The 13648-nt window shown below is 45.2% G+C and overlaps 2 protein-coding genes across 2 annotated transcripts in view; one reads left to right on the top strand and one right to left on the bottom strand.

The window, feature by feature from the left end:
- LOC144612204 (myelin-associated glycoprotein-like) overlaps positions 1-13648 on the bottom strand; it is a 760913-nt gene that overhangs the window by 544533 nt on the left and 202732 nt on the right.
- Positions 3511-4332, top strand: LOC144612107 (putative G-protein coupled receptor 139). The gene has a single exon (XM_078431664.1). The coding sequence runs from the start codon at positions 3511-3513 to the stop codon at positions 4330-4332; it is 822 nt and encodes a 273-aa protein (XP_078287790.1).

Below are 13648 nucleotides of genomic sequence, written 5' to 3'. Positions count from 1 at the left end.
TTGTTATCTCTCCTCATTAATTTGTTATCTCCTTCAATTTTCTTAAGCCTGTTAATAATTTCTTGAAGCATCGTTTTCATATTAGTCTCTGTATCTTCTTGCTTTTCTACTTCTTCCTCATTTTCGCTTCCACTGCTAGTGGAGTCTCCCGTTACCTCATCGTCAATCATGTCCGAAACTCCAGACACAACATCAGCAACCTCTCGGCAAACAGTGGGCCTTTTTGGTAACTCACGGCGACTCCCTCGTACTTTGACCCAAGTCAAAGAGCGCTTGCTGGGAGTAGCCGACTCCAGCTTCGTACCGGAGCCCTCCCCAGACTCACCGCCTGCCGAGGGGTCACCAAATCTAGTCCCCTGCTCCATCAGAGCTGTGGGCCTACCTTCGATTTTTTTTCTTGATTCCTTTGCTTGCTTCTGTGGCAGTTGTACTCCTCCTTTTACTTTCTTGGAAGGCATCCGTACGTTCTGTATACTTTCTGATTTAATTTAAAGTACTTGATTCCTTTAGTTTGTCTTTTGTTAGCAGTTTAAGGCTTTGTTTTTGGGAGTGCTGAAAAGTTATGTCTACTCAGCCAAGCATTGAACACGCCCCCTTAGATTAAATGTTTGAAATAATCTGATGTGGTATCTTCTCATTCAGACTCGGAATCTAGGACGCTACTAAAGAGTTTGACGGAGGCAGGGACACCAAAGTCATCAAGAGGAACACTTGAAACTCCAAGGCATGGGGACTACGGGTTCTGTGGGTACATCCATGTCAGTTTGGCTGTGGTGGGTGTAATGGCTTGTTTCCGAGCTGTGGGAAGCTCTCCCTCTGGGGAAGGAACTGGAGAATGCGGTGGATGGAAGCGCTACAAAGTGTATTGATGGGAAATGGGAATATGGAGGTGGAGTGTGCGAGAACGTTGGAGACAGAGTGGAGAGCGTGGGTCGGGGTGTGGACTGCAGCGTGGGCATACACTGAATGCGTTGTACATGGAACAATCAATGTGGTTTGTAGTTTCAGGACATCTGCTGTAATTCGACAGAACACTTCTGACTGTAGCATTTGCTTCCAGGTCAGATCACCCATAGTCAACCCGCAAATTCCCTGATCAGCATGACATAAAACATTACAATGGAAATCCGCACGATAAGCCACCCGGGGTTGCTCACTCCCCACTGTTATCTATCCTGACGTGCAGTCTGTCCCTCCGCTGTACACCCTACTCTAAACAGTCCGCACTGCACCTTCCCCCTGCACCTTCATCCCGCCCGCGGCTTGGCCCGGCCCAGTCCCAACTGCACCGTCAACCTGCCCAGTGCCCGTTGACCATGCCCAGTCCCCACATTAACCTCACCCTGCCCGGTACCCACTGCCCGGTACCCACTGCCCAAACGTGACTGCACCTTACGCTGCCGAGTCTCCACTGCGCTTTCAACCTGCCCAGTCCCCACCGCACCGTAATTCTGCCCAGTCCCCACTGCCCGCTGACCATGCCCAGTGACCACTACACCATCACCCTGCCCAGTGACCGCTACACCATCACCCTGCCCAGTCCCCACTGGCCAGTCACCCAGCCAATTCCCCACTTTCACCACATCCTGCCCATTCCACACTGTAACTTCACCCTGCCCATTCCCCACTATAAACTCACCCTGACCAGTCCCCGTTGTAACCTCACCCTGACCAGTCCCCACTGTACCTTCACCCTGCCCAGTCCCCACTGCCGGTTGACCCTGCCCAATCACAATGTTGGGTATTGACCTTGAAGTGATGCCTTTCTTTTATGTGGAATGTATGCACGGATCTGCAGGCGGGTCATTCTGATATCGGTGGTAGCAAATTTGCCTGAGGGAATTCAGTGCTACACGACTCATCAGAATTTGGAAAGGTAAACACTGATTATAAATAGGGAGCGTGAGTTTGTTCCTGAGAAACTGTGTCTCAAGAATATGATTGAACTTTTCAAATAAATAACCAAGGGAATTAACTTGGGCATGATGGCTGACGTGTACTTTAGCCATGGCTTTCACAGGGTCCTGCATGGTCGACTGACCTGGAAGGTTACCGCAAATAGGATCCAGTTGCGAAGAATTAGATACAAAGTTGTTCCAATGGTAGGAGTCGGGTGGTGACAGGAAATGATTTTAAACAAAATATAAATCATAGAACTGTCCATCACAAACCAGGCCATTCGGTCCACAATGTCTGTGTCGAACATGATGCCAAGGCCAACTCCTATTTGCCTGAGCTAACACATATCCCTCTATTTTCTGCAAATCTATTTACGTATCCAAATGTCTCTGAAACACCACTATTCGACTTGGCCCAAACACCAACCCACGCCCCCACCCTGGCAGCGTCCGGGCACTTAGCCTTTGTGTATTAAGAAAATGGCGCTAACACCTTCCTTCAGCTTTGCCCTTCACACTTTAGATCTCTTCCCTCTAATATTTGGTTTTCCTATCCTGGAAATAAGGTTGCTATTTTCTATACTTCTGTTAGGTCGCCCCGCATCCTCCAGCATTCCAGAAACAAAGAATCCAATTCTGTCCAACCTCTCTCTGTAGCCAATACCCTCTGATCCAGGCATAATTCTCGTAAATCCTTGCACCCTCTCCAAGCCATCACATCCTGTCTGTAATGTGGCGACCAGAACTCAAGAACGGGGTAGAGAAGCCTTCGAAATTTGCTTTGAGGTTAGTCGAAACTTAGCAGGACTGGAAACTGTTGGACGATTTCAAATTGAACTGTTATTGCCCCAGTGACAGACTCTGCCTTCACAAATTGTGGCGATTGTGTTTTTCGACCCAATATTTGAACCTTTTGATAGGTACATGGATAGGAAGGGTTTAGAAGGATCTAGACCAAACATGCGCAGGTGGAACAAGAGTAGATGAGGCATGGGCACGCTGGGCCGAAGAGCCTGTTTACACGCGGAAGGACTCTACCTCTATCTGTGCATTGTGCTCCAATAACGACATTTATCTTTCGGTAAGGAGGCCAAACGGTCTATCTAGATTTGCCATTCCCAAAGAGGAATACTGTCAGCCTCTCGGCTATCTTCTGATTTACTTTGAGCCTGCAGATTATTCTCCCACACTGATCCACGCACCGCCACTGGCACACTTTGTCATCTGCATTGCGAAGTCAATTAGAGCACCCAGCTAAGATACGGAATGATCTCTCGATTGGATTAGGTAACTGGTGCTACGAGGGAAAGCATTCGTTCGCGCGGGGACCGACGGAAAGCCAGGGTCAGAGGAGAGGATCCAACCCGCATCCCGAGAGCTGTGCGGGCCACGTATCTTTTCATTATTTACCTGCTGATATGTCGTGTAATTTAATTTATTCTGGCAACTCAGTAGTAAATGTCACTCGGAAATCCTATCAGCTCAGAGTATTGTTCGTGAACGTCAGATAACATCCTTCGTTCGTTCTTTCGCAGTTAACTTGGTGGCGATTGTGATCCTGTCCCGTGGAAAGTGCGGTCTCTCCAAATGCATCACTCGCTACCTGGTGGCAATGGCAGCGGCCGACCTCATGGTCCTCATCATTGATGTCATAATAAGGTCCATTGTTGTGATGTATTTCCCGCTGTCGTTCTTCACCATCACCCCCGTGTGCTCCATCAACTGGACCCTGACTTGCGCAGCCACAACAATCTCTGTCTGGTTCACCGTGGGTTTCACGTTTGATCGGTTTGTGGCCATATGTTGTCAGAAGCTGAAAACAAAATATTGCACCGAGCGAACCGCGAGTGTTGTTATCGGAACCGTAATCGCTTTGAGCTGTTTAATAAACGTACCGTGGTATTTTACATTCGAATCTGCATATATCAGTGACAATAAACCCCGAGGGTGTGCCTGGACACAGTCTTTCTTAACTTCACCTTCATGGACTTCGTTTGAGTTCTTCTACCTGAATGTAACTCCTTGTCTCCCGTTCGTTTTTCTTTTGTTGGTCAATTCACTGACCGCCAGGTACATTCTAGTCTCTGGTAGAGTCCGCAGATTGCTCCGGGGCCGCAACAGTGGAGAGAATGGCAAAGACCCGGAGATGGAGAACCGCAGGAAGTCCATCGTTTTACTCTTCAGCATATCAGGCAGTTCCATTGCGTTGTGGAGCACAGTGGTTGTTTATGTTGTATCTGAGCGCGCTTTGGGCCCTGAATACTTCGCAGACAGTGATCTTCTGAAAATTTCGTTTATGTTCCAGCTTCTGAGTACCTGCACCAACACGTGTATTTATGTCCTGACCCAGAGAAAGTTCCGAGAGGAGCTGAAGAACGTGGTTAAATACCCCGTGAATTTCATTGTGAAATTAATCATATCATTGAAACATTAGTATTCCCAGTCTAGTTATAAATATAGCAGAACATTGAACACATCTTAAACCGACGTTTTCAGGAGGTATCCGGGTGTGCGAATTATGTAATTCAGTAGCTGCCATTTACAACCAATAAATCAGCATCTGCAACTCCTTTCTCCACAATATAATCTCAATGTTGTCCAAGTGTAACAATGCTGGATATTGTAAGTCACGGGATAACAGCGCGCTATCACATCACCGTGTGCGCGAATCACACAGGAAACAGGTTGTTCATAGTGACCGGGAATAAACTATTCTTATCACTTCTGATAACTGTCTCCTTGTCGCTGGGTGTCCGATGGGTGGGTGGAATGGTGCTGGGGACCGGGTTCTCAAAGGGAATATAAAATGTTGGTGTCCCCTGGAGCGTCTGAATATATGAGAATAATTAGAATATATATGGATGCTAATAATGAGAATTTGTAAGGACACGGGTGACACAACCTCATCGCTGCTGAGGTCACCCTTCTCTCAGGGGAGGACGCAGTGTTGATCGGCTCTCCCTCAGATGTGGGAAACAACGATTCCTCATTCCGCAACGTTCTGCGACGTTGAGATTGATCTGTGTGGAGAATCTGTGATTTGTGAAATGATCGTTTTAAGCTTTCCCCCTTCGATACCGGTGAACAAACTGGCTCCGTGACTGGCGACAATGCCCTGAAAGGCATTGAGCCACCCCCTCCCCCCCCTCCCCCCTCCACCCCGAGGGGATGGTGACGCGGTTCGCCTAAAATGTGAGATAGAATAATATCAAGATGCCCTTGTAGTGTGTTTGACTTGTATTAACCATCAGATGTTGAATAAGGTTAACTTAAACAAAATTAATGTTATGACTAATGAAATAATTGGTTCCCATGTATTAGATAGCATATTTCCGGAAAGTTGTATCTTACAAAAAACAAAAGTTGTTTACTGCACAGTATAACTGTCGGCTAATTCTGCTGTGAAGTCAGAGAACTGGTGGGCAGTTTACTGCCGCCATCTCTCCATGAGATCGTACAATAAAGTCTCGAAGCAAACCTGCAAAGTCTCCTATTTTTATTTTCGTTTAATTCCCTCAAAATTCATTTCTTCCACAGAATTTGACGTCGTCGGCAGGATCCCAAATGTAACGGGATTCGAACGAATACAAGTGGGAAATAAAAGGGAAGGATAAAATAGTCCTAACCGAAAGGGGGACGGGGGGGGGTGGTCCCAGAGAGGAGGGAGAGCCCCCGGGCAACTTAGCTTGTCTGGCCGGTGACTCACGCTGAGCCAAGAGGCCTGTGGGGTGAGGCGGAATAAAGCGGAGAAGATTAATTTACTCACGCTGGGCGTAGAAGATAAATTGAAGCAAGTGCCTTAATGCGCGCTTTAAAAATTGAAACGTGACTTCGAGGTTTGCGGACGGAGTGAATAATAATAATAATAATAATAATGCATTACATTTATATAGCGCTTTTCAAACACTCAAAGACGCTTTACAGGGATTACTAGAACATAGAGAAGAAAATAAATAGATAAATAAGTAAACGAATATAATATAATAGTATATTATAACAAGTTGTCCGCGGAAACCTAACTTCTGTTTCATAGACTTGTGAAAAGAATATGGGAGGCAATAGTAGTCAATCGGAGAAATCTGATCCTACTGATAGAGGGAGCCCTGAGGAAAAGAAACAGGTGGTCCAGGAGGGAAAGGTGCAGATAAGAGAGAACATTGCCAAGGTGATTTGAAAAAGACCATAAGACACCGGGAAAAGGTAGGAGATCCCATTGTTCCACCGGGATCGCCAGCAGATCTGGTAATAAAAAACAACGGAGATGACCAATGTCCGGTAAATTTTTGTGGTAATCTAGCTGATCGATCAAATAGAGATTGGCCGGATGGGGGAAGCTATAAGCTATCTCTTTCCTACTCATTTCTAGAAAAGAAATGGTTTGGCGAGATGGGAGCACAATTAATATTTGCAGTGGTAGTGTTATTAGTTATGGTTGGAATGCTAAGTGTAACTTTAAAATTGATGGAAATAAAAGGAAATGGGCGGAGATGGAGATAAGACACCAGCCAATGAAGGAGGGAAAAGGTGTTAAGCAGAAAGAGGGAAATGAGGGACCTGTGCCTATAATACCAAAGGAAGTGGCAGCAATATATCCCCGACTCCCTGTGGAGAAGGCACCCCCAGTAGAGGATGAATTTGATGATCTGTTGATGATGGCGGCTGCATTTCGCCCGCGACAACCTCCGTATGACCCGGCGTGTATAGAAGGAGAACAGGCCGCTGCCCCGTCAGGTGCTGAGGCTGTTTCTACCTTTGGCGTCTCGGGTGGATCAGTCCACCGGTAAAGGAGCCATTGCTCCTCCGACAAGTCTGGCAGAAGCAGATAGTAGCTCTGAGAGGGACCTGATACACGATCTTGGAGTTATCAAAAAGATATCATGAAGGATGAGCAAACAAAGCTCCAGATGATGAATGTTGAGGAAGAGTCTGAGTCCGAGTCACTGATGCAGTCCCCCCCCCCCCCCGTACTATGATAGGAGAAGTCCCCGTGTTGAAATCCTGGACCCCAGCTGAAGTTAGAGACATGGTTGCCGAAGCTCCAGATCCCTTAAGAAAGCCCAATGCATTTCTTAATTGGTTAATCTAGAATGGCAAAATAAGCCATGGGATAATGTGATAACAGCGCTTGTGAACATGGAGAGGGAATGGCTGTTTGCCCAAGCGAGAGAGCCGAAACCAAACCATCGGGCCAGTATTACACGGGGAGAGGGGGCTGGGGAAGAGGAGGAAGTTGTAGGGGTAGGGGCCGAGGAAGGGGACAATGGCAAATAAAAGATACAACACGAGGCAGATGCTGGAGATGTGGTAAAACGGGGCATTGGGCTCGAGATTGCAGATGTTCCCAACAGCAACAGGGAGGGGATCCAGGCCTTACCCCCTTCTCATTCATTAACCCCTTCCTATCCGGTAATCCTAATCCATCACCACAGGGATGCCGCAGAGGTAAGGCGGTACAGGCGGCTGTGATCAGATTGTCTAAATCAGAAGAAGAACCCAAAGCTGCAGGCAAGATAGTTGACTGCCATTTAGACCTTCTGGTCGATACCGGAGACACAATGTCCTCTGTGCCCCCCTCCGTGGACATCCCCGTCAGTCAGTCAAATATTAATACTATTGGGGTTGCCAGTGTCCCCATGATAGAACCTTTATCAGAACCCACTCGTGTGCAGGTAAATGGCAAGCCACTTACTGACATTTTATAATCTCTAGAGCAGCCCCACTCCCGTTACTGGGAAGATAGGTTCTGCAAACTGGGAGCAGTCTTACACTGTACTGCAGTCGGCATGTTTATGGAACCCCCTCAAATGCACACACATCAATTGCTAATTTTAATTAAGGAGGAAGAACAAGGGTAAAAGATGCCCATCCGATATCGTTGCCAATTGAGTAGCAATCCGTACAGTCAATTGGTTAATCAAATCCATTGTGCTCCGCAAAGAGTGCAGGATTTAACAGGCCGGTATTTACAGTATGTTGTCGAAACCAGCCAAGACCATAAGCGATCACATTGCACTGCATTATACACGCGCCTCCCTAATGCCGGGTACCAGGAAATAGTCTCCCCCTGGTTGAATAACCTCGAACAATTAGCGGTCATCCCTTATTTGTTTTTTGGGGTCCCGGGATTAGTAATAATGGTCCACCTCTCTCAAAACCAAAGGGATCGATTGGAGATGGGAGACACTTCTGAGTCACACCTGACCTCCAGCAACAGCGAAGGAAATAGGAGAAATTATTTTTTTAAAAGGCTGAAGGACAAACAGACAATTCATGTTTTAAAGTTACCAATGGCAAAAGGAGAGGTCCAGATTGACTTCTTTAATGACACAGAAGGAAAGATCACATGGGTCAGAAAGGAACGGGACACTATTTTTGAAAAGCAACAGCCGCCAACTGAGGATCCGTCAAGGTTCCCAATGGCTCTGGTCCAAGTACCCTCTGAACTATGGGCAAAGCATAAGAATCATGTGGGGCGAGTGCGTTCAGCCCCTGAACATAAAGTGACTTTAAAAAAGGGTATCACAAAATGCTGGAGTAACTCAGCGGGTCAGACAGCATCTCAGGAGAGAAAAAATAGGTGACATTTCGGGTTGAGATCCTTCTTCAGATTCATGTCTGGGGAGGGGACGGGGCAAAGAAAGGGTGTAGTTGGAGGCAGGAAGACAGCGGGAGAGCTGGGAAGGGGAGGGGAAAGAGAGGGACAGAGGAGCTATCTAAAGTTAAAGAAATCAATGTTCATACCGCTTTAAAAAGTGTGCCGCCTTGCCATGTTTAAAACAGTATCGACTGTCCCCGGAGACTTAAGAAGTTATAGTCATCATTTCTTTATTACAACAAGGAGTATTAGTGAAAACGCAAAGTCCGTGTAATACTTCCATTCTGCCAACCAAGGCCTGAGAGCTATTAACAGAATGGTGATCCATATTGCTCCTTTAATACCTGACACCAATATTATTCTGTCATCTATACCGGCGGAAGCCGACACCTTTGCAGTAATTGACCTATGTTCAGTCTTTTTCTCCATACCCCTGCATAAAGACAACCAGTTCCTGTTTGCTTTTACCTACAAAGATCAACAATACACCTGGACTAGGCTACCCCAGGGGTATACTGAAAGCCCGGCCGTATATGCAGCAGCAGTGAAAAATAATCTTGAGGAATGTCAATTATCAGCAAAATCTACTTTGATCTAGTATGTCGATGACGTTTTGGTAGCCTCTGTGACAGGTCCTGATTGTAAAGACTCAATTAAATTGCTGCAACATTTAGCAGAAAGAGGGCATAAATTATCCCTGAACAAATTACAGTTCTGCCAGCCTAGAGTACAGTATCTGGGATTCCAGCTGCAGGAGGGCAGAAGGAGACTTGGAAAAGACAGAATAAAGGCAATAGAGAAGGTCCCGGTCCTGAAGACAAAGAAGGACATTCTCTCCTTCTTTGGCATGGTGGGTTACTGCAGACAATGGATCCATGACTACAGGGAAATAGATACAGCATTACGTTCAGCCACCTTGCAGACTGAGCCCTCCGGAGTAATATGGACTGCAGAAAGAGGCCAGGCGTTTAGAAATCTAAAGAACGCTATGGTTACTGCTCCGGCCCTGGGATTGCCAAATTATAAAAAGCCCTTTCAACTTTATGTAAATGAATCAAAGTGGTTTGCGACTGGGGTCCTGATTCAAGAACATGGAGGGGGAAAAAGACGGGTAGCCTATTATTCCGTGGCTTTACAAGCTGCAGTAAATGGCATGCCAGCCTGCTCGAGAGCTGTAGCGGCAACGGCTATGATAGAAAACACAATCCCCATCGTTCTTGATCACCCGTGTGTAGTGACTGTTCCTCATGCCGTGATGTTATTATTGAACTCTGCAGCCAAACAGCATTTCACAGCCGCTAGAAGAACAGGATATGAAGTTATCCGTTTATCACACCCCAACTATACTTATCAGCAATCAACTGCTATAAATCCAGCTATCTTTGTACCACTGCCAGAAGAAGGATGTGACCATAATTGTCTATTGCTTGTCCACTGCCACTCTCCGGCTGGACTTACATAGTCATCCGATTGATAATCCTGATCTGGTCCTATTTACTGATGGCTCTTCACACCGACCTAGCGATGACAGATTATTAGCAGGATATGCGGTGGTCACACCACACCAAGTGCTGGAGGCATATGCTTTACCATCCGGAACGTCTGCTCAGGTAGCTGAGCTGTATGCCCTGACTCGTGCCTGTATATTGGCAAAAGATAAAAGTGCTAATATCTACACCGATTCTCGCTATGCGTTTGGGGTTGTACATAACTTTGGGCAGTTATGGAAAAATAGAGGATTCATTACCATAACAAGAAAGACTATTAAGCATGATAAACTGGTCTTAAATTTATGGGATTCTATTCAATTGCCACGGCAGATTGCATTTATTAAATGCAAGGCTCATACATCATCGGATGATGATGCATCAAAGGGAAACAGATCAGCTGATTATGTAGCCAGATTGCCCTCAGGCAAACCCCGCAATTATAAGCGGCTAAAATTAAGTCTGCAGCACAAAGGATGCTCCCGGTTAGCATTGATGTAACCCAGTTACAGGATGCCCAGAGCCTAGTATCATTCCAGGATAAGAATTCCTGGAGCAAACCAGGGTGTTATCAAGACCCCATTGTCTGGGTCCACCCTGATGGTCGTGTAGTTTGCCCCAGGAGCATATTTTTGCCCTTGTCTCGCCTAGCCCATGGACAGGCTCACATGGGAAAAGGGGGGATGGAATACGCATTGTCCCAACAATGGTATGTACCTTGGATAACAGTCATAATTGATAAAGTTGCAAGAACATGCCTGGTGTGTCAACAAAATAATAGAGGGAAGACGCCTGCAAAATTTGAACACCTTCCATAACCTGAAATGCCTTTTGAGAATTTACAAATTGATTTTGTACATACGCCCGCAGCAAAGGGTTTTACGTGCATTCTGGTCATAGTTGATATGTTCTCCAGATGGATGGAAGCACCCCCCACATGGAGGGATGATGCAAATCGGTAGTTAATATTTTAATGAAAGAAATAATACCAAGATCCGGGATACCCATGAGTATGAACAGTGACAGAGGAACTCATTTCACAAGTAAATTAGTTCAGAACTTGTCGAAGGCTCTTGGGTTCCAATAGAAATTGCACATACCATATCAACCACAGTCCTCATGGATGGTAGAAAGAGTAAATTGAGAGATAAAAGTTACTTTAGCAAAGTATGCCAACAAAATTTGAGGAAGGATATTCTTGTATTGAGGGGGTGCAGCGTAGGTTTACTAGGTTAATTCCCGGAATGGCAGGACTGTCATATGTTGAAAGACTGGAGCGACTGGGCTTGCATACTGGAATTTAGAAGGATGAGAGGGGATCTTATTGAAACATATAAAATTATTAAGGGGTTGGACACTTTAGAGGCAGGAAACATATTCCCAATGTTGGGGGAGTCCAGAACCAGGGGCCACAGTTTAAGAATAAGGGGTAGGCCATTTAGAACGGAGATGAGGAAAAACTTTTTCAGTCAGAGAGTTGTAAATCTGTGGAATTCTCTGCCTCAGAAGGCAGTGGAGGCCAATTCTCTGAATGCATTCAAGAGAGAGAGCTGGATAGAGCTCTTAAGGATAGCGGAGAAGGCAGGAACGGGGTACTGATTGAGAATGATCAGCCATGATCACATTAAATGGCGGTGCTGGCTCGACGGGCCGAATGGCCTACTCCTGCACCTATTGTCTATTGTCTAAAATAGATTGTTGTGGCCAGACGCCATGGCCCATTGTGATGTGTGTCCTGAGAAATCAGAAAAATGGAAACACGGGCCTAACACCTCACGAGATTTTGATGGGGCGACCTATGACAACAGAAACACGACCACCGATTACTCCTGAGAAGGTAGCACTAATTTCGATAAGAAATGCTCAAGCCATGTGTGATACGATTGATAAAGTCTATGAGAAAAGCACCCGTTTAAATCCAGAGATCAGATTTATGTATGAGCAATAAACAAAGATTCTTTCTCTCCTAGATGGAAAGGACAATATGTGGTGCTGCTAACAACATGAACAGCAGTAAAAGTAAAAGAAAAACCTGATTGGATACATGCCACCAGATGTAAACTATATCACTCAGACAGAACCCTCCAGGAGAAGGAAACGCAAGAACCGTAAAATTTTGTAGTGATAAAAAAAATGTCGAAATGTAGACATATTCTTTATTAACTGTCTTTAGAGTATTAAATACTTATGAATATAGTAACATTATATGGGGTCATAGAGGACATGAGTGAAGAGAGGCATCTAGTTATGAGAAACAGGATGGTAGAAGTTGGAGATTGAAATTCAACTAACAACTTTAACACAGAACACAGTGAACTCGCAGCTGAAAGAAAAACATGCTTCCTTATCTGATTAGAATGTTGGGTTTGTGCCCATATCCCTTCGCCTGCAGAAGAAGTAATCCCTTTGCAAGCCCAAGGACGGGTTCCAACCAAAATTATATTCGGACACGTATGCCTCCATTTTTGCAACTGATTAATGAGAGAAAATATTAAAATCCTTTCTTATAATAATATAAGTGTTGATCATAAAGATTAACAAGGAAGGAACTGTGGAAGAAAATATGAATATCCTTTCTTACTTAATTTTGATTGGAATTGAACAAGGAAACGAAAGGGTGCTTGGATGTATCAATTGGCAACTCTCGTTGACCAGGTGCAGAAGAGGTTCGTGGGTTTCCGCAAAGTAAAATTAGACGTGTCGAAGAATATGTTGAAGGGTGGATGGTAAATGTAAATATGAAATAGTAGACGGAGATAAGAAAGCTTGTTTCTCTCAGCAGTGTGTTACAGTAGACTACCCGCGCCCCCCACCGCTAGTAGCATAGAAATGTTACTGTGAATAGGGGGCTTATGATTGGCTCGGAGAGGGGAGGGTGGCGCGGTCCGCCTAAAGAATAATGCCAAGATGCCCTTTTATTGTGTTTGACTTGTATTAACCATCTGTTGTTGAATAAGATTAACATAAACATAAAGTATGTTATGTCGAATTAAATAATTGGTACCCATGTAGTAGATAGTATATTTTCGTAAAGTTGTATCTAACAAAAAAACAAAAGTTGCTTACTGCTCAGTCTAACTGTCGGCTAATTCTGCTGTGAAGTCAAAGAACTGGTGAGCAGTTTACTGCCGCCATCTCTCCATGATATTATGCAATAAAGTCTCTTGAAGCAAACCTGCGAAGTCTGTTGCTTTTCATTTTCCTTTAATTTCCCTTTAAATTAATTTCTTCCACACCACTGGTTCTTTCTTCATGACCCTTTGTTCAGCGTTCACGCCCACCGCCGTGGTTGGGGCCAAGCAGGGGCCGGGCTCCGCGGTTTCCCTCAACCGGTTCTGCAGCAGGCGAGCCAGGCGTGCTGTCGGGGGAGAGGGATCATCTTAGTACCGATGTCAGCTATTTTCCAGCTTCCACCGCGCACTAAAATCAGTCTGAAGAAGGGTCCCAACCAGAAACGTCACCTCCCAATGTTCCCAGATTTGCTGACTCACTTACTCCAGCAATTAGTCTCTATTTTTTCCAAGAAATAGTAAATCTATTTTGTTTGATATGTTCTTCATAACGGTAGTTTGACAATGCATAAGCAATAAAAAAATATATTTTCTGTAAATCAAAATCCCAACTATTGAGAATTTGTACACATGTTATTTCCTCTAGTGTGTCAAAAC

Source organism: Rhinoraja longicauda, chromosome 43, assembly GCF_053455715.1.
Source record: "Rhinoraja longicauda isolate Sanriku21f chromosome 43, sRhiLon1.1, whole genome shotgun sequence".
In the NCBI taxonomy this organism is placed as follows: domain Eukaryota; kingdom Metazoa; phylum Chordata; class Chondrichthyes; order Rajiformes; family Arhynchobatidae; genus Rhinoraja; species Rhinoraja longicauda.
This window is presented reverse-complemented; position numbering and strand designations above follow the sequence as displayed.